The sequence below is a fragment of the Phycodurus eques genome, chromosome 21 (assembly GCF_024500275.1).
Source record: "Phycodurus eques isolate BA_2022a chromosome 21, UOR_Pequ_1.1, whole genome shotgun sequence".
NCBI lineage: Eukaryota > Metazoa > Chordata > Actinopteri > Syngnathiformes > Syngnathidae > Phycodurus > Phycodurus eques.
Genome location: NC_084545.1, coordinates 14,510,827 through 14,532,973, shown reverse-complemented (window position 1 = coordinate 14,532,973; position 22,147 = coordinate 14,510,827). Strand labels below are relative to the sequence as shown.

The 22,147-nt window shown below is 40.9% G+C and overlaps 1 protein-coding gene across 1 annotated transcript in view; it reads right to left on the bottom strand.

The window, feature by feature from the left end:
- Positions 1 to 22,147, bottom strand: part of cntnap2a (contactin associated protein 2a) — a 285,876-nt gene that overhangs the window by 94,070 nt on the left and 169,659 nt on the right. Inside the window, exons 11-15 of the mRNA XM_061666622.1 lie at positions 15,150 to 15,312; positions 10,251 to 10,357; positions 8,044 to 8,163; positions 5,637 to 5,752; positions 2,612 to 2,696 (exon numbers count right to left, since the gene is read on the bottom strand). Coding sequence (XP_061522606.1) covers positions 2,612 to 2,696; positions 5,637 to 5,752; positions 8,044 to 8,163; positions 10,251 to 10,357; positions 15,150 to 15,312 — 591 coding nt within the window. The remainder of the gene's footprint in view (positions 1 to 2,611; positions 2,697 to 5,636; positions 5,753 to 8,043; positions 8,164 to 10,250; positions 10,358 to 15,149; positions 15,313 to 22,147) is intronic.

Genomic DNA, 22,147 nt, shown 5'->3' with positions numbered 1-22,147 from the left:
ACACCAATGTGTACATCCATGTCAAAGGATCGCTAATTAGCCTACATCTTAGAAACGTACTGTATTTCTCACCATCTGATGCGACTTTAATGTGGAGCTGTATCAGTCCCCCAGCAACTCTAGTAACTAGTTCTATACTTGACAAACACGTCTAAGACGTGCAGTTAATGTTTTCCCTCCTTTCAATGCAGACATCTTACCTTTAAACTTAACGCTAGTGTTTGGCCAACACAGCATTTACTGCTCTCCGACGTCACAGTTGAGGAGATAATACCGTATGTGTATTGAGTCTTTTCAAAGAAGCAGTTTTACACAGTGTTGCAACCAGGAGATCAGTGTGTAAAGCAGGGTGCACACACGCCAGTTTTTCAAATAACTGATTTTTAACATGTCAGTGACCCCACACAAAATCGCACACCCCACACGTGTACTGATCTCGCCACTGACGACGACGAGTCTCCTCCCCCAAACCAAATGTCGCCGCACCAAGACCGACCTGTGTGATACAGCATTGTACCACAGGGCATCGAGGCAGTCAACATATATATAGAGAAGAAGAAGAAGGACTAGCAGTAGAAGAAGAAATAGAAGCAGCTAGGCTAACTGTTAGCTTGTCTGGTAACTACGTTGTAGTTGAAAACTGTTTTTGTCTTTTATATTGTGGGTATTGACTTGGAAGATGCGATTTCTACAAACTCAACACAAGCAATTGCTCCTCTATTAGAGTCAACAATGCAAGCTTCATGTCACTCCCGAATTGGCTGTTGCTCAGTTTCACTTCACAAACACAGAGCTCATGACTTGGCCGAACTCGGCGTTTCCGATTCAGATTCCACTTAAAAAAACTATTGATCCTCACAGTGCAATTTAGGGAGCAGAGAGTAGAGCAGGGTTATTGACATACGTTTACAACATGAATGAATGAAGGAATATAAAAAAAGGACAACCACGCACATAAGGATTTGCAAGTGAAACTGTTGAACAGGTTTAACATTTACGCTTAAGCGGAATGAGTAGGAACCATCACGCTCAACACACAAGATAATCAATAATCTTTTAGAGACATCCGAGAATGGGGCCTTCGGAGACTACGATAGCAAGGGAGGGAAATGCTCAAATTCGGCCTGATTATGTGTGTATTATTATGTGTAACTTCCTTTAAGATGATATTTAATGGTCAAGGGTTCAATTCAGCTGGGATAGGCTCCAGCACCCCGCGACCCTAACCAGGATAAGCGGTGTTGAAAATGGATGGATGGATAAATACAGTGGCTAAGACTTGTGTACCTCCATTAATTGTTTCCAACAACAATAAATAAAAGCCCCATTAAGTGTCATGTGTGTCTTTTGGCTTAAAGCGGTACAAGTCCAGAACATGTGAAACAAAAGGAGGGGGTAAGACAATTAGAAGGATTTCTGCAACGTCCTAATCGAGAGATGTCACTAGCGGCAGACCATAATTCCCATTTAATGCTTCGTTTAGCTCCAGAATACCGTACTCCCCAGTGTAAAAGATGAGAGTCCAGAATAGCAAGTGTGAGCGTGTGTGTATGTGTGTGTCTATGCATGCCCGGGGTACACAATGGAAATGCTGTCGACTGAGTCATTTGATGAAAGCTGACAGCTAATTTATAGAGGGGAATTTTGGGTAAATGATTTTTCCTGGCGCAACTTTTCAGTCACTGTAGACTGGTAATTGGATTTCCCCGACTCGCCAGGTAGTGAATTAGGAGTAAACTTGCCAATGAAGGGCTGCGTGTGTGCGCGCGCATGTGTGTGTCAAACACTCAAGAGTACCATATTAATGTGATGTGTATTCGTGTGTCTTTCGGTCATTGGTTGAATGCTTTTGTGGAAAGGAGGTTAATTGTAAAGTTGAAACTGTACTGCGCTTAAAAACACACCCATCAATATTTCTTTTTATCTACTCTATCAGCAATGTAACGATGTGCACTCGCACACACGCACGCACGCACACACACCGCCATCCTCGCAGTCCCTCTAATTGCTGCAATGTTTTCTCTTCATCAAACAATTCCCTTCAGTGGGTTTTTGTGTGCACAGTTGTGATGCCTGTGTGTATTTCTTTTTACAGCTGTGTGAGAGTGGAAAGTGGTTCTGACAAGATGCTTGATGCTTGTTATGCACTAAATACATTACATTAAAAGCAGCTGCCTTTCAAGCAGTACTGCACTTCCTTACCGCGGCACAAACATAATACAAAACCTGGCTACAACTACACACACACACACACACACACACATTCAAATCTTATCTTTTGCACAAGCTACACTGATTTGTTAATTCTAAATCAAACTGACTCAAAACTGATCATTTTACAAAGTAGCCAAATCAAAACAAATTGAATGCAAATGAATGTAATCAGTTATTCTAGCCATGGCTGGCAACTTTCACAATTTTGATTTCTAATAATTGCTAACAGGCAGCCAATTTGTGCTTATTAGAATTCATTTCTATATTTTGTTCAGTTCAAGGAACTCCTCATCTTGTCAGAAAGTACTGAAAACTTTCGTCGACTGTATTCTCATGAATTTCACATCAAAACATCAAAACACGATAGACACATAAAAGTCTGTCAGCAATAAGATACCTGGAGTGTTGAGCAGTCTGGACATGAGGCAACTGTATGTGATTTGTTGCTCACAGTGTTCTGCGCTGGTGGTGATGGCTGTTACCTGGAAACAAAAAAAACATGGATATATGTGTGTGTGTGTGTGTGTGTGTTCTTGTTATCAGGCAGGCCTATTTCATGTTAAAGCCATTTATTAGAGGCGGTGCCATGAAAAGAACTGTTCTGCCTTAATTGGGTTCGCTTGGAACTTGAAACTACAGGAGTAACAAGGACGAGCATAATTAAAGGGATGTTTTGTGCCATTCAAAGCCTCTCTGGTGGATAAATTGTCGATAAATGCATTTTGAGAATTTAGCAGTAAATTACGCACTATATTTTGTCAAAATTATGCTGTTTTCTGGCAACATGAGTATCACAGTTCTAGCATAACATCTATGCCCTAAGTATTTTTTTAATAGTAGGCTACAGCACATATCACTGACATATCACACACAAAATAGCGGTTATTATTTAATGTTTAATTCAGAAAAACAAAAAAAGAAGCATTTAAAAGTAAACCAAAGAGCACATTATTTCCCAAGTGACTTTTTCAACGATGAGCCCTACTAAATTCATGACTATCAGGTGATATCTAAAAATATTCACCAAAAGGAAAGAAAGAAAGAAAAAAAAAAGAAAAAAGGAAAACATTGAGTTTGGGTACTGTGAAATAAATAGCAGGTCGCACCTCATGTACTGGAACTTTTCCCCCATTTGAGGGATCGGCTGACAGGCCATAAGTTACTGCTGTCAGCACAATGATCTGCTGCCATGACTCTGAATATCATTCAATTAGTACTGTGCAGAGGAAATCAAACTCACCAAGAAATCTGAAGGTAAAATTCTGCAGGTGCAAAATGTTACCTAATCTATTAGGTTATTTTCTATTGTGATATGTAAATCAGCAGGAGCAAAACCAACCACCCAAAGATTGTTGTCATGTTATTTGCCTTCTGTGATGTTTTGATTTTTGTTTCTGCTGGCAATATTCTTAACATGTTAAGACTTTTTCTTGTCTAGAATTGCATTTCTTTGAAAGGTCTGCATTTCATCTGCACACACATGCAGGGTTATTTCAAGTTTTGATGGTAAGGTCTATTCAGGGGTGTCCATCTCTATCCTTAATCACCCTAACCTGCTGCACAGCCTTCCCATCTCTATCCATCTTTCTGGCCAACCTGAAGAGATCCTTTTCTCCTTCGTTAATGCCCAACCTGGCATACGTGCCATCAAACACCTTTGCCACCTCTACCTTTGCTCTACGTCGCATCTCAATGTATTCCTTTCTCCTGTCCTCGGTCCTCTCAGTGTCACATTTCTTCTTAGCTAACCTCTTTTCTTGTATAATTTCCTGTACTGTGAGGTTCCACCACCAAGTCTCCTTATCTCCTTTCCTGCCAGAATATACACCAACTAGTCTCCTGCCTGTCTCTCTGATCACCTTGACTATAGTGGCCCAGTCTTCTGGAAGCTACTTCTGTCCACCGAGAGCCTGTCTCACCTCTTCCCGAAAAGCCGCACAACACTCTTCCTTTCTCAGCTTCCACCACATGGTTCTCTGCTCTGCCTTCTTAATCTTCTTCCCCGCCCCCAGAGTCATCTTACACACCACCATCCTATGCTGTCTAGCCCCACTCTCCCCTACCACTACCTTACAGTCGGTCACCTCCTTCAAATGACATCGTCTACACAAGAAGTAATCCACCTGCGTGCTTCTACCTCCGCTCTTGTAGGTCACCCTATGTTGCTGCCTCTTCGGGAAAAAAGTGTTCACTACAACCATTTACATCCTTTTTGCAAAGTCTATCACTCCAAGTTCCTTTCCTGGATGCCGTACTTACCCCTCACTTCTTCATCACCCCTGTTTCCATGTCCATTATAATCTGCACCAGTCACGACTCTCTCTCTGTCTGGGATGCTCAGAACTACTTCGTCTAGCTCCTTCCAGAATTTCTCTTTCACCTCTAGGTCACATCCTACCCGTGGGGCATAGCCACTAATCACATTATACATAAGACCCTCAATTTCAAGTTTCAGCCTCATCCCTCGATCTGATACTTTTTTCACCTCCAAGACATTCTTAACTAACTCTTCCTTGAAAATAACATCTACTCCATGGTAAAATAATTGAAACCATGCCCCTAAACATCTAGCCTTACTGCCTTTCCACCTGGTCTCCTGGACACACAATATATCAACCTTTCTCCTAATCATCATGTCAACCAACTCCCGAGATTTTCCTGTCATAGTCCCAACATTCAAAGTCCCCACATTCAATTCTAGGCTCTGTGCTTTCCTCTTCTCTTTCTGGCTAAGAACCCACTTTCCACCTCTCCTTCGTCTTCCACCCACAGCAGCTGAATTTCCACCGAATTTTCCAATTCCATACCGGGTCACGACTTCCGGTATGGAATTCTTTAGAGGAACGCTCATATTAGTTTGGCAAAGTTTTAAGCCGGATGCCCTTTCTGACGCAACCCTCTGCATTTATCCGGGCTTGGGACCGGCCTACAGTTTGCACTGGCTTGGGCCCCCCATAGGGCTGCACTGGACCGAAGGCGTACAATGCTGCTAGAAAATAAAAAGCCCGCTTGGTTCAGCACAAGCAGGTCACCATTGCATACAAAGAAGGGACCACACTCACCACCACATCTCTTCTAAAGCTAAGTCATGTGTTTAATTTATCCAATGCCTACTGTGGCATTCCTGTTTATAATGTGTATGTGTGTGTAGGTGTGTGTGTGTGTGCGCGTGCCAGGGGCCAAATGAGTCGGACATCTTCAGATTTCAGTTTGTAGCCTTCCACCTTTGCATTGTTCAGTTATTTTCCACATACATAGCATATATTATTTAGTTATTGTATTTATAGTTTGTGCAAAGTAGAAAGTCGCAGCAAATTTACAGAACATTAACCAGGATGTGCTCTGACACCAATGGATGACTAAGTTCTGAAGCACCAAAGACAAATACTAAATAGTAGATACTGTATGTGTGTTTGTGGTACCTGGTCCATAGAGGCACTGTAATTGACTTGGAGGATGGTGCGTCTCTCTCTACTGGAACCAGTCACTGTTGTTTTGGGTGGAAGGTTGTTCATGACTACGGTCCACACTTTGTCCTCTAAAAAAAACATGCACAGAACATGTTATTTGTTGTATTGTACAGACACACACAGTTGTATCTTTATATGAATTATATGGTTACGGTAGACTTCACAGCAGAAAAACTACATTCCTGTCTTGTACTGTCTGTTATGTTGTTTTTTTTTCAAATTCCAATTTTCCCTCCAATTCGATTGTTATGCATCACAGAAACAGAACAATTCATTTGGGATTACATCATAAAACTTAACAACTTAAATACATTTTGAACTGCCTGGCAAACATCCCATTATAGATCAACAGAACTGCTTGAGTTCTTTTTTTCCTGGTGGCTTCACTGTCAAGTACATGGGGTCAAGTAGCATAAGTGTCCCTTAAGCAATAAAATTGCAAATGCGAGACAAACCCACTAGGCTGGCACTGGACAGAGAGCCAACAGGAAACCAGACAGGCCAGCAGAAAAATAGCACATCACAACCAAGTGCAGCTCTTGACCAGGGGTTTTAGGGTTTAATTTGGGAATTTGTTGTTTGATGAAATCTTCATTTTTTTTTTTTTTTTTTTTTTTACAGAGTACCCTAATAGTATATGCTAATGCAGTCACTACTATGTACATGTTTATACAATATAATAGTAAATTAGTGTTTTTTTTTTTTTTTTTCTTGAAAGTGTGATCGTCTTCCTCTGTAATCAACGAGACTTTAAGGTCAAGACCGTCATGCTGTTTGACTTGGAAAAGTTAGGACAGCGTACACACACATTAGATGACAGTTTAGCTGTCACAAGAGTGAATTTCTTTCCGAGCTATGGAAGTTACAGCTCAGAGACTCCACGGTTTAATAGACACTTCAGGTCTCGGGGAGCATGAGCCCGTCACTCAAGACATATCCCTACTCACTCATACTGCCACTCAAGGTAGGTGTGTGTGTCACTGTGTGTGTGGCTGTATTTAAGGCCTTAAAGGTGTGTGTTCGCGGAGGAGAAAGTGAAACTTAACATTCTGAGGTGTGTGTGTGTGCGGGTGCAATTCAGTGTGACTAAGGGGTTAGCCAGCGGAGTGCACTGACATTTTATCAAAATGGTCCCCTTTGCTCTTCCTGTGTGCTGCGCTGTTCAAGGCGATCTAATTATTCCACTCTGTGCATGCGTGTGTTTGTGTGTGTGTGTGTGTGTGTGTGTGTGTAGACGCTTGAAGGCGGAAGGTGAAATGTGTTAGTATTTGTGGATGTGAGATAAAAGTGTCACTCGGCTTTGTAAGGGAGCCGACATTTCCCTATTCTGTTGTATGGAGTATACGAGTATGAATTATTAAAGATTTATATCAAATCAAACACACCTCACTGTCCAAAACATGGCACAGATAACGTACAGCATCAACCAGTGGCCTCTGCTCTAATACATTTTTTTTTTGTCCATTTGAACAAATGCCTACTACTCGAATCTACCCTATTGAAGTTCCATCCGTCTGTATCTCAGTTGTTAATTTCATATTTTGACAGCCGAATGTAAGTGCAGTAAAACGTTGCTGTGTTATGAGATGTCGCACTGCCTCACATTATCGCAAAGCGAAAAAAAAAAAAAGTTTTCACAGCTTTCCTGCTTGGTGGAAAAAAGCAAAAGAAGAAGAACGTTTCATGGCTTGGGTGTCAGTTATGAGATGAACAAATCAAACCTTTGACAATTTTCCGACTTTGATCGGTGTGTTCCTTCGATTGCAATTCTTTAAAGTTGAAGTTCGAGATCCGTTTGTTTCTTTTTCTCCATGGGGCGTGCCACACACTGGCACTCATTACTATTGTTTAAATAGGTCGTAAGATACAGTACATTAATAATTATATGAATAATATATATGAACATTACTTGAAATATCTAAAACTGACAGTTAAAAATCCATCCATCGTGCAGGAAATAAGAATGTTGCTAACATTAGGATTAGGGCCACCTTTGGCATTGTCACTTGTCTCTGTCTTTTTTTTTTTTTTTAAGAAAAAACATCGCAGCTCTTCCTCACTTGTATCGTTCACACGTGTGAACATCAAAATAAAAGCGCCACTTTCAAAATAAAAGCATACTATATGTTAAACTGCCTGCTAGGGTGGGTCAGAGACAATGGACGAGCCGGACGGGGGGGCCGTGGACCGTACTTTGCCGAGTTCTGCTTTATGCATTTGGGCTGTAATTTGGCAAAATAAATAAAACGTCAGGCCAAGGGTTATAAGAACAATGGGCGAATATTGCCTCCCCCATGACGAGGCACCGGAAGAAGCAGTCACGTACGTGCACACACCGCACATGCGGTCCTGTACAAACCTGTCATGTCGCAGCTGACTTTGAAAGGGCCCAGAGGTCCACTGCCATCAGGGTCTATCCAGTAGGTGTCAGAGGACCGGCCCAAATGCTTATAGGCCTCGCATGATGGCTCATAGATAGCTGGGGAAGGCAAATGACATTCATGGAAATGTAAATACAATTACAGTGACGTAGTATCAATCCAATGTGTCTTTATGACACCGACAACAACTAACGGCGGAGGACGGAGTATTTTCGATAGCCACTTCAATCAATCAATCAAATCGATTTTTTCAGTGGTACCAATGTTATTGTGTATGTTAAGGGTTTAAAGAGTCAATATGTTGCAGCAAATCCATAAATCCCCCGTCCCACCGACAATTATGTTTTCCAGCTTCACTGCAGTGCCTGTCAAGGGCTGGCTTGCCCCACACAGTCTAGCAGTCTTTATGACACAGATATTGATGGTATGTTTTGATGATACACGCACACACACACACACACACACGGAGGGTACGGATGAGTGGAGGAGTTATTACCAGAGATGTGGAAGTGTTTCTTGGAGTGAAACCTTCATGATGGAGGCAATGTTTTTCTTCCTATATTTTTTTATGATGGTTTATATTTTATTCCTTTCCGTTCTGTCTTTTCTTATTTGTTATCCTTGAATTCCCCCTTATTGAACAGAATTTCTGTCTTACACACTACATTCTTGCCAAGAGGCAATCAAACTTTAGACGCAACAAACCTTGAATGATATACCTTTACACTTATAAAGGAAACTCAGGGGTCTCAAATACAGTATGTAGTGGATCCGAAGCATGGTCATAACTATTCCCTCAAATTAATAATACTTTCGAGTGGAAATTCATGAATAGCTAATGGCAATGAATGGTCTTCTATTAGATGGCAGGAAGTAAATACAGTCATTAATGCATCCACTTTTTGTGACATTTTTGTTTGTTGGTGTGCCGTGAGATTTGTCAACTGTAAAATATGTTCCTTGGCTCCATAAAGGTTGGATCCACGGGCAATTGGATTATATATGTATAAAAATAAATATATATGTATACGATAACTCTAAATGTGTTAGTCACACAAGTTGTAATCATCAAGACAAGATATTGAAGAAAGAAATTCAAGATTGTCATTTTCATTGGCAAATTAACATTCTCAGTCATAAGAATTCTCTGATATTGCTGACATACACTTTCAGGGAAGGAGCCATGTCAGCCATGCATACGTGAGGAAATACACTTTTCGCCGACTGCAAATTATGCTCTGCAAAATGGACGAGGAACTCATCGGGTGGCGACGTAGGCGACCGGCGCCGACCGGCAAGCACCGACTTTGGCGTGCCCTTTCTCCTGCTCTTCTCCGGAAGCACAGTGTGGTGAGTCACATTTCTTTGACGGTCCGAAATATATGATAATTAGGTGTTCATATTCTGTTCATGTTTTGTATTTTACCATGTAATATGCTCATGTCAGCATTCGTTAATTGTTATGAGCCCAAGCTGTGAAATTGACATTTTGCAGACAGAAATCACTTTTTGCATTGAACTTATTTGCAGTTGTTCCTATGTAGGCAACTCCATGCATCTCTGTGTCAGTTGTATTGTATTTGATTTGTTCCTGCGTTATTTCTCATGTCTGCCGCGTGATTCATGCTGAATTTCTGTGTTTAGTGGAGCTGCCTTTTATGTTTCCACCAGCAGTCGTGTAACCCCTGTGTCAGCTATATTCAGGTAGACTTTGTCAATTAAAGTGAACGTGTTTATTTCTTTCTGTACAGTATTATAAAACTGATTGATAGAATTAACATTTGTATTGGAATGGTTTAGCAACACACACAGTACAATCACCGTTGTAATTATTCATCTCGTATTGTTTATATTTTTGTAATAATGTTTGTAATATGGGATTCATTCTCTTAGTGTTGGATTTTGTAGATAAAAAGTGTTACTCTAAAAAGTCTTGTATTTGAGTGAAACATGCCATGTTCAGGAAATGTGGGTTTTTGAACAGTATTTGATTTAAACAACTAGGAGTGGGACTCGACTAATAAAAAATAATCTAATTAATTAGAGGCTTTGTAATTAATTAATTAAAAGTCTTGGAGAGAGTCATGGGAGAAATGGTGAATTTAGACAAAGGCCAAACCAAACACGGATCAGAATACATATGGTCGTGACACGGATGATCACGCACACCCGCATGAACACTTACAGGTGTGACAGGTGGCACCCGTGTATCCAGTTCCATCGCAAGTACAGCTGAAACTGTCCCATGTCTGTTTACACCGACCGCCATGCTCGCAGTGATTAGGCATACATCTGCAACGGAGGGAGAAGGGTGGTAGGGTTTTAAAACGAGTTGTGCAACGTTTGAATCAAATGCAAGCATAGTTATATAACACATGACATATTGTAAATGACACAAAAAGAGGTGTTCAAAATATTTTTCCAGCCATTTTATTAACTTGAAGTCCATCCATCCATCCATCCAACCATTTTCCGTACCGCTTATCCTCACGAGGGTCGCAGGCGTGCTGGAGCCTTTCCCAGCTGTCTTCGGGCGAGAGGCGGGGTACACCCTGAACTGGTCGCCAGCCAATTGCAGGGCACACATAAACAAACAACCATACGCACTCGCATTCACACCTACGGGCAATTTAGAGTCGACAGTTAACCTACCATGGATGTTTTTGGGATGTGGGAGGAAACCTGAGTACCCGGAGAAAACCCACGCAGGCATGGGGAGAACATGCAAACTCCACACAGGCGAGGCCGGGATTTGAACCCGGTCATCAGAACTGTGAGGCAGATGTGCTAACCAGTCAGTCACTGTGCCGCCTAGCTTGAAGTCGTTTCACTGAATTAACTTTTGTATAGTCTCCTGCTGTTAAATCCACATTTATCGATACAACGATCCCAGAATATAAATTAGAACGTGATGTAATATGGTAAAAAGATCCCCGACGACCATAACACATCATCATTGATCGCAGTTTTCATTAAAGTCACACATTTCCCTTCTCCTTCTGCATTAAGCGAACTTATAAAAGCAAAGCACAACCCATGTGAACCTTCTTACCACTCTTTTTGCTGCAGCTACAAAATGTTTTCTTAGAAACGGGAGTTCCAACTTGTTTATGTAGGCACGTAAATGTATTCGAACCTCCAAGTTACAGGAAGGAAAGCTCTGACAATGTCATTGCCCTGAACAAACAAGATCAAAATGAAGAATCAGAGGTTAAGTTTGAGTAAGTATAGCACTATACTGTAAGTAAAAGCAAATACATGATACAGAAGTAGTATATAAATGTAAGTATGTGACATAAAAATGAAATAGAAGAAGGTCCTGTAGAGTGGATATAAATGTTGACACCCATGAGTAAACTTCCAACCCCTACTAAAACAAACAACAAAAAAACCTAAATAATAAAAAAGCACAAAATAAAAGAAACAGCCCTATCCAGGGCTATAAAAAAGAGAAACAATTTTTGATCTTTCTACCGTCACAGCCCAATTCAAGTCACCGTGCAGGCCTAAGCTCTGAACAGCCCACACTGAAATGCAATCACAGTGTGGTGAAGCCATTCTTTTTTTTTTTTTTGTAAATTAATGTACACTTTGCATCACTGCTGTCCTGTTAAATAGAATCTGCCTTTACTTCAACTTTTCTTTTCTTTTTTTTTAAAACAGTGTCACAGTTTGGCGTTTTTCGTCACCGGCGCACTCTGCCAGTGTTTGTCCACCCGATACTCTGCCATTCAGCTGCCCCTGCCTATAAAACACGGGTGTCAAACTCAAGGCCCGGGGGCCATATCCGGCCCACCACATGATTTTATGTGGCCCGCGAAGGCAAATCGTGTGTGTCAACTTCCATGATTCAAATGATCATATTTTGAAAATAATATTGAGATATTGCAAGAATCTTTGTGTTACCAAATATGAACAATAGTTGAAAAAAACCCATTACCCTTGATTTCTGATTCCAAAACTAGTATATAAAATGTCGGGTGTAATAATATGATGAGGTGATTCGACTGTTACAGCCGAACAGGACAAAGAAAAAAAAAAAGAAAAAATGATGAGGTGATTAAAGATCTTTATGATTTCACAGTCATAACGGCCCTCTGAGGGAAACCGTAACTATAATGTGGCCCGTGACAAAACTTAGTTTGACACCCCTGCTATAAAAGATGACTCACTCATTGCCAGATTGTTCGCTATGTGCCCATGAAAGACTCTCCAACAATTTTACTTTGATTGAGCTTTCGTTGCCGACCCTGTGTGCCCCTAACCTTCCTACCACGTCGTTCCCCCGGGAATCCCCTCAGTCTTCTGCCCCCAGCCCATGAGTCAAGCCTAAGCACATTTTGCCAGTTCTCGTGGTTGAATGTGTCGCTACGACAACATAAGTGGGAGTTCCCCCAGCCGACCTGTGGCTTATAGAGCATTACATGACTTATCCCCAAACCCTTTCCCAAGCTTCAAAGACTCTATCTGGATTCTGAATTTAACTGCATTGCTACTCACTTGTTTATTGCTGGACTAGTCAGTTTTTTTTAAAGTCAATTCTAACTAGTCCTGTGACCGGTGCACTGCTATTGGTTCTACACACACCGCTGTCAACAAGTCTATTAATAGTGCTAGATTTAATTCATTAACCATCACCCCAGTATATTAGAAGGCCTGGATTTTAAGACTGTGGAAATTTAAACTTTAATTTGGCCAGATGTCTACCGATAGCGATAACCGAAAATTTGCTGCTTCTCCAAGCCGATACCGATAACTAATCTACATTTTAATGGTTGACATCAGGAGTCTTCATCGATTTCCAGGCCAAGGACCCCTAAAAGCCTATAGCGTGTCTATAGAACTTATTAGTGAATGAATACGATATCACATCCATGTTAGTCAACTGGCGTAAGGAGTTGCTGCAGGCCCCGGGAGTCAAGCCAAGAGAAATATGAATACCCACCACCCACCCTGTTACTATGGTTACCAGGTCCCCGACTGGCAACCATTATCTCTGTACTGTGATCGTGTGTGTGGGGTGCCGTGCATTAAAAATTGGGAAGACTGGTGGGGGTGACCCAGGCCAACCATTTCCCCAAAGAATGTGTGAATGTATGTGGTGAATTAAAAATCAGCAGGGGAAAGGCATGGCGGGCCAGAGAGCAGGTCGAAGTGCCGGAACACCTTGCCTCGTGTTCTCCCCAGCCCGACACTGCCCCCCACTGACGGGTCTATGATGCATTAAACCTGGAGGACCGGCAGGGCAGAGAAGGGGGGCGACCAGACTGGAGACCAGCACAGATGTGCCAGGACCTAGCCCAGCGTCCGTCTCATCATGCCTCCTGCCAGCCCCACAGGGGACCCTGAAACTGATGTGAATGTGTCCAATATGCACAGTGCGAGTAATAAAAATATGCATAGTGTATGAAGTAAGAGACTAGACTCCTGTGGGCCCGGTCCGGCTTTTGCTTTTTTTTTTTTTTTTTTACAGAACTGATTTGTTCTCTGTAAAAGGTCTGTATGATTTTGTCTCTGTATAATACTGTATTTTACAAACTGCCATGATAGAGGTTGGCGTTTTATACCTAGTGTTGATTAAAACGTAAAGTTGAGGGTATAAAAATAAGGTATAGGTCATAAAAATGAGGAGCAGGATATAAATGCAAGGTATATGATATGAAAATTCATTACAGTACATTCAAGTATATGGCTATGAGATACAAATATAATGTTTTATAAATCATGCAAACAAATATGGTATGAGAATGAAAAACCTCTAGATTGGTTGAATCCAATCTGGTATGGCTTTGTTCTGATACTATCGTATACAGTAGGCTACCATGGGTGGAAATAGTGAGGGTTAGGTTAGGATAAGGGCTTTTCTCGTGTGTGCTGTTTGCCTCTTCTACTCACTCCCACAGTGGAATAGCATTGATCAAACGCGGGTCAGACAGGTCTATTGAGCAGCCTTCAAAGACGTTCTGATTAGTTCTATAGTAACACTCTACTCATTCATCTTCCATGGCGCAGTAAGACCCACCACAAGTACTGCAGACCACACAACATTTTGAAGCAGTTGAAAGGGGCAAGACAGTGAACAGCAAGAACAGGAAATTTGTAGGGACATTTTATTAGTATTTTGCTATGCTCTTTCTTTTTCAAATTGACTTTCAAAGTACTAAAAGCGGGTCCGTACAATCAACAAAAGAACGGTTACAGAATGATAGAACAGCTTTAAAATGTTATTGAAAAAAGGTTTACCCAAAAACCAGTTAGATATACAAACATGCTTTTCAGTCAAGTCACCCTACATTGGTATGCCCAAGCCCCAAGTTGTGATCATGAACATTTTCATAGCCTACCCCAGCAAACATGACCTCGTCAAGTGAGGACAAAATTGATGTGAATCAAGCAATGGCAGTTAGTGTCCAACCATTTGGCAAAGCTGGTGCTGACTGCCTGTGAAAACAAAATACTGAAGAGAAAATACTGCTCTGATCAGCACAGGGTTAACTCTTAATTTTTCACTTCTGTTTTGTTCACCCTGGCATCGTGATTCTCAAAAGTTTCTTTATGTTCTTATCTTATGTCTAACAACAGGCAAATGATCATTGGGCCATTATTTAAGTGGGGACAAAATGCACGATTTCTCGCAGTTTAACCTGGTTGAAATGTATTATTAATTTTGAATAAAAACTTTCAACGACTTTCTGCCATCTGATATCAGATGCTATGGGTGATACTTACAACCTCCTTGTGACAGCTACAGTATATCAAATAGAAATCCAAGGTCATCAAAAACCACAATGTATCCCACCTTAAGCATGCCCCAATTGTTTGTGATATGTGTATATGTACAGTAAAAGTTCAAGAACAATCAGGTTCCAATAATGTCAGCTCAAATTGTAATGTTGTCTTTCAAATTTCATTGATCAGTGAGAACAAAAATGTTAGAACACCATACAAATTGGAAAGACAAAGGAAGGGATACTATTTTGGCCGTTTTTGTTGAGATCTACACCACATTTGAAAAGTGAACCCAATAACTATAACTACCTCTATATAGTGCACTATAACTATACAAGAGTGATTCATGTCTTACCTATCTATAATGGCACACATGTCCAGGCTGACATTCTCAAAAGCTCCCACTGTGCCTTTCTCCACTGCATGCAAATCAGCTGGTTGGTCATCCACAACAATTGCTTGCATGCAACCCTGGAAGAAGCGCTGAGAGGGCGGGAACAACGTCTGGAGAAAATACCCTGAGAGCAGAGCAAATTAAATGGATTAAGACACAAGCAATTATAATTTTGTAGTATTGAAACAAAAGGCTGCTTGGTAGTGATCCTTTGAGCTTCGAAAACCTCAAATGTTTTATGACGTCGGGGATTGACCACTGATTGAGAGTCTGCATATAACAGGAAGGCTGGAGCCCATATCCGAAATCCACCACCTCTGAACTGTCCATGCCGACGACACTGATGTTAAAATGTTAATTAAACAATTGCTGGTACAGCAGATTGTTTTGATGATGGTGTCAGCTTGGACTCAGGAGCAAATTATGACAAATAAAATGCTCTCAATGGAAGATGTTGTTTCGAAAGTGGACCAAATCGAAGTTCGAACAGCGTATTTCGAGGTACTGTTATATAGGGAAAGCATCAAAGGTATGTACAAAGATGATGGATGGATTGTGTGGTAAATGTGGTAAATATGCTTTAAAACAGAAGAAATGAAGTGGAGGTCAAACCAAACATTATCCTTGACATGAGACAACAGTTACAGACTGGTGGTTCTCTGCTTGTTTGAATATTTTGCAGCCATGAACCTTTATTGTCTCCTCTTATTTTCCAGCACAGCCACAAGGCCCTTAGCATCAATGGTCGTCCAAAGGCCACAATACCCTTAATGCCAAATAGGTTTTAGTACATAGGGCACCTTTATGCGATACAAGAGTCAACTGGTATCACTGTACCATCATTGGGTCTTGAATAAAGTAATAAAGGCCAGGACAAGCCACTGTGGTTGTGTACCACTAGAATGTTTTCTGCAAATGTGACTTTGTGTGTGGCATTTAAAGTGTTTAAGGCACAATACATACTGTATTGTGTTTGTGGATGTGTCATTATGCTGTGTTTGAAAAAGAGGCAGAAAGCTTGCAATTCAGTCACTGCCAGGGCAAACCTAAAGCACCCATACTCAATGACATCTCCATCATCATGATGTTATTAGCTGTCACACACTTACATGCCAATCCTAGTGAAGGCCAAACCATCAAAAGGGCTTATTATAAGGGGTACGTGCACTCTTTGAGAGTGTGAATAAATATAATAGGAGATGATGTGGCTGTCAGAATCACCAGGGAGTAGGAAAGAAGAGTCTTTACATTTCCAGGAATATTCAGGGCTATTAAATGGAAATGATCATCTTAATTCAGATTTACTGTATAATTCAGCACACTATTATACGTTGTACAATCGCCCAACAATATTGTCATGGGTGTGTGTTCTGGTTGTTGTCTTCCCCCTGTCTCGTACACACCTGCTCCTGAGAGCATCTCCCCCACCTGTGGCTCGTTTACCCCAATTACCCCATGCATTTAACCTCGTGTCTCATTCTTTCTGGTTGGCCGTTCGTCGTACCTTGTTGTCACGTTCCACCATTCCTTGCTTCCACGTCACCGACTCAGAGTAAGCCTAGACCCTGTCCTGAATATTGACCTTGCCTTTTTGCCTCACGTTTTTTTGGATACTGTTGCCTGTTCGGATTGCCTGCCCGTGTACCAGCCTCTGCCCGTTTATTAAACCTCTTTTTTTGAAACTGTCAATTTGAATTGGAGTCGTGCATTTTGGGTTCTGTCCTTTTCTATGAAGCAAGAGATGCATGCCTCTAGAAACATAAAAATAGAAATTCGAGTTTATAGCCAATAAGAAACAAAGAATGTTTTTTTTTTTTTTGGTTAATTGTGGTTTTAGTTGGCTGTGTTGTAGAGCTGGAATTCATTAGACTGAATATTCCTTCATTATACGTAGCTAAGGTAACCAGTCATTAGCAGTACATCTCAGTCTAATGCAGAGCAAATCTACACCACTGAATACTGCAACCAAATTAACATATTAGTTCTCCAACAAGATTCAACAATATTATCACATTTGGACATGAGGCAACTGAGGATACAGTTTATAAGCAGCACAGAATTAAAATGTCTGTTTGTGGTGTATGTTTATCCGTCTCATCTTGATTTCCCTATCTCTCTCCAAAACGTCCAACTTGCCATCTGTGTCGACTGCGTCTTTGCGCAGTTGTCTAGCGCATCCCCGAGGTCGTAGACAGACGGCGGGAAAAAAGGATCGTGGCAGAGACGGAAGGGGTGAGATAAGTTTGAAAACAGAACACGCACTACAGCTGTCTGGCAGCATATTTTGTGTCCTTTGGGTAGCATTCAAATGCAAAAAGGATGCCGTTTGGCTGACAGTTTGGCAGAATGAAGGAAACAATATGTGGAATGATGTGTTGGTGAATGGATGGATAATTTGTTGCAAGAACATGGAAGTAGACAGTAGGAGTTTGCACTCAGGGTTTCCCCCCTAACAACATAAAAATATACTAGTTTTACTTTTTGGGCCTTTTTTAAAATCAAAGCAAACCATGCAACTTAATTCTGGCCCGGTGAAAACAAATTAGAATAGTTAAGATATAAAGTGGTAGCTAAAACTAAAACTACCTCAACTTGTTCACTGCAACTGTTCCAGGTCAATTCTTGAATTCAGTGTTTTTCCTTTCCACCTTTACATAATTTTCTTGGCTATTCAGTTATAGTAATTTGCATGTCGAGGTTGAATAAGGGTAGCATATGTCCTAACTAAAACATTGAGGGAAAAGTAGTGGTAGTTAAAAGTAAAAGAAGTCACATGTATTTTTACAGTCCTTTTCAAATAACACGAGTGCTTCATGGTTTGCAATAACAGAATAAACTAATAGAAACTAACAAACTAACCAGAAAGAAAAAATCACCAGGCCCAATAATATAGTATAGTATGTAAGGGCATGACAAATATAAGGAAGAAAATTAACCTGAAGGCACAATATAATCTTGTTTGAAAAGAATATATATTTTTTTACTTGGCTTCCATGGATTGCAATGAATGAACGGCTCAAAAAAAAAAAAAAACTCTCATTTTGAAATGCCCTATACTTTTTGGGAAGCCAGATAGGTGACTCACAGTCGATTTACTGAGACGTGATGATTCTCAGGACCATCATAATGCCCCCATGACACACTTTGGAACTTTGTACTGTACTCGTCTTGAAAATGCACCATTGTGCATGTACTGTAGTTGTGTAGAGAACAATCTGAATGTCATATGGAGACAAACACTTGTATTGTATCTATGGATCACCCTGGTGTATTTGGAATTACTCAAAAAAGCAAGAACTCAATGTCCGATAAGCCTTGGGGGTGTGGGTCGCTGGCATTCTATCAGAACCTTCATGTGGTGCCCATATCGTGGTGCTCTTAACAACACACATTGGAGGACCAGCATCAGCAGGAGCAGCGCCACCTCACTGCCTGTATAACACTTGTTATCACCTGCCATCACATTTACAAGGGACATGAAGAGGATAGCAAGAATATTCAAGTGAGGAAAGAAATAGTAAATGCAGGCTTGTAAAAGTAGCGATTGTATCTACTGGAGATGTTTTACATCAGCATACAGATCAGAAATAGTGATAGTAAGTATTAGAAATGGCAGGAAATGTACAGTATTAGTCCGACACCCGATGTAAGGTTCATGCCCTGAATGAACAGCAACCTTTTTTTCTACATTTCTACAACGTATTTTTATATCAGTATATAGAAGAACCTGAAACAAATATATGTCTATATTTTTTATGCAAAAATAGAATTATGCATGAATTTCCTCACGACTCGAATGAACCTTTCCTGCTGAGCCCAGCTTCATACACATTTCATGGCGTGCGACATGTCGGACCGTAGTAGATTGCAATGTGTGTGCCTGGCCCGTAAATCGTCACATGCCGCGACGCGCCATGATCAAACACTAACACTAGCATGCATTCTAGTGAGAACCATGACAAAGCTGCCACCACCAAATGTGCCAGAAAATGACAAAAGTTGAAAGCCAGGGAAATACATATGGTTCCCGTCCCGCCTCCAAGTTTTGTCACGGCTTATTATATACTGTCACATTTTGTTGCCTTATCCCCATTTTACTATGGCTGATTAGGTTTCTCATCTGCACCGTGACTGCCGTGGCAAATTTTTGGAAGGTTCAAAAATATGGCCCAGCATCTATGGCAATCACTGCTCGTCACATTTTCCCATTCCGCCCCCCCCCCGCGTTGTCTCACGTCTTTCCCGTTTTGTCCACGGTGGCCTGAAACACGATTGCCGTGGGCGCCGGGAACATAATGTAAACCAAGCAGCACGGTGGATTAATTGTTAGTTATGATGTTCTGAGTTTGAATCCTGGCTCGGCCATATCCTGTCTGAAGGGTGCATGTTCTCGTTGCGCTCGCATGGATTTTCACTCGGTATTCCGGCTTCCTCCCACATTTAAGAAACACGCATGAAGACTCTGATTGTGTTCAAGTGAGTGTGAATCGTTGTTTGTCTTTATGGCGCTTCCAAATAGCTGGCAAGTAGATCTGGGTATACATGGGAGCTTGTTGACAGCCCCAATACAGTATGTGTAAGACATCGTCCCCCCCCCTACATAATCAACACAAGTCAGATTGGCAACAGTTTTAAATTGAATAATTTGTGAGAACACATTTTACTGAAGGAGAGGTGGAATAGTTAGACTGGAAGAAGAGGAGGCGAAATGACAATCTGAATACATAAATATGGAAAAAAATAAATCGAGCCAAATACAGGATTATCTTCCCTGAGAGAAATTTGCATAATGACAGCTGTAAATCAGAGGATGTTCTTAGGATTTGGAGTCATCAAGAGGCCACCAAGCACCTAAAAAAAACAAATGGGGACATATATACTTTGTATCACCATCACGCTGTATTTCGCTTATGGCGAAACAAGAACGGAATGTGATCATTCAATCAAATTACTTTTCTAATATGTTGTTACTGAGAAAGACTTTAAAAGATAGTCACCAAGCCAATGACTTATTATTCAAGAAAAACGTTTTATTGAGTGTCCGTATTGCCTCTGGAGAAATTCAATTTTTGGATGTATCGTGCCAGTTACTAATTTCACTAAGAGCAGTGACAGCGTTGAGAAGCTATGTCCCATAAAGCAGGCTTTGGGCTTAGGAGAGGGCCTCTGAAAGTGGTCATTCTCTGGAGAAAGAGAGCTGGAAATATAAAAACGTGACAAGATTGTGCGCCATATGATCTGGATAAAATGGTTTCAAAAAAAACTGCGGGGAAACTGATAAATTGGAGTCAAAGTTGAGAAAACGGGAGAGGATGGAAGAATGGTACATCGAGAAGAAGGCAGCAAATACAGCCAAGGTTTTCTTTCTTTTTTGAATGACGAGATGAAAACACGATAATTCCATAGCCTTGGTGCTGAGCTGATGGTGACAGTTTGATCTGAAAATCACTTTACATTGTTCCAATTAACGAAAATTGGTTTTGAAATCAGAACAATTTGGAAGTCAATCAACATCACGGAACTGACTGTGCCCCAATTCGAAGGTTCCACAGCATATCAATATGTTTCCACAGAGATCTTGCTTCCCTTCAATATGAAGTTCTGCTGTTGGTTTTTCTTTCAATTCCCCTATTGACCACTAAGCCAATATAGTTAGTGACATCTGAACAACACCTGTCGGGGGCATAACTGAATGTATCATCAGTCATTTCTCTCTAAACCCCCGAGATATAAAGCTTCAATAAGGCTATTCCAATTAGACTAACAAGATACAGAACACGACGAGGTGTCATTTGCCAGTATGGTCACCTATCTATCGGCTGTTACAGAGAAGCAAACTGGATCCTCTGGCTCAGCGGGATAACGGGTCCAAGAGTAGGTGTGGACAGCGGGGGAGCGATGATATTCCATCTACTGATTTCCCACCGTGACAAACACACTGCGACCCAAAGAAATCTTCACAGGGGATCATCTGTTCCAGTGGGGCCCCTGGACCACTCTGCCACTCAAAAGGAATAAGGGAAGCATTTGTCTACTTAATCTTAAAACCAAAAGGGCTGTCTTAAATAAGACACGATGTATAATTTTGAGTATTTGTATTGGTGATGATAAAAACAAAATGATACATGTATGTACCAAAGATGCCAATAGGCTAAACGCCAGCCAATTTTGCTGAAAAAGACTCCTGTTTTGCCTGTAAGGAATTAGTTACAGGTTGACATTTGACAAAACTGCTATCTCACACAAGAAGTGAGTCCAACTTCGAGTGGAAGTATTTAGTTACAGGTTGACTGAGGCATGCAATGAGCAAAAAGGTGACCAGCAGCACATGCCATGGGAGAGTTATGGCACCATTAAAGAGCTACTGGCCAGGCTGTAAAGCACAGATGGTGTGAAAGTCACTCAAATTGCATTTGGTTATTTGGTTCAAGAAGTTCAACGTGCCCTCCACCCAAAAAAAGAAACTGTGGCAGTTCTAAACCCTTTTGACATTTCCATCACATAGCATGTACAGATCTACTGTAAATGTCATTCAATCTATTTTAAAGCATGCATTACCTCTTCAGAGTCGTGACATAATCTCATTTCAAAGCTGATGCATGTTAATTACAAAGCCGGGCAATTGATTAGTTTTGAAGATTGGTGCTGCTGATTTAGACATATGCAAGCAGGCATGCATGCACGCACGCACGCACAAATGTTCATATTTGATTTCACACAAGTGACTAATTATTGAGTTAAATGCCCTAAAAACAACATTACCATTTGCCCTGAAGCACAGATCCTTTCTCGCTCGAATCATATTAAGAGTGTCAAGCAACACTATAATTAAGACTAGGTTCTTGTGTTTTTTGTATGCTTGCCAATAAGTCAGAAACAGCCAAGCTTCAGAAGAATACTAATACGACGTAATTTGGTTGAATGTGTATTTTTGTCATGATTCTAAAACACTCAGGCAA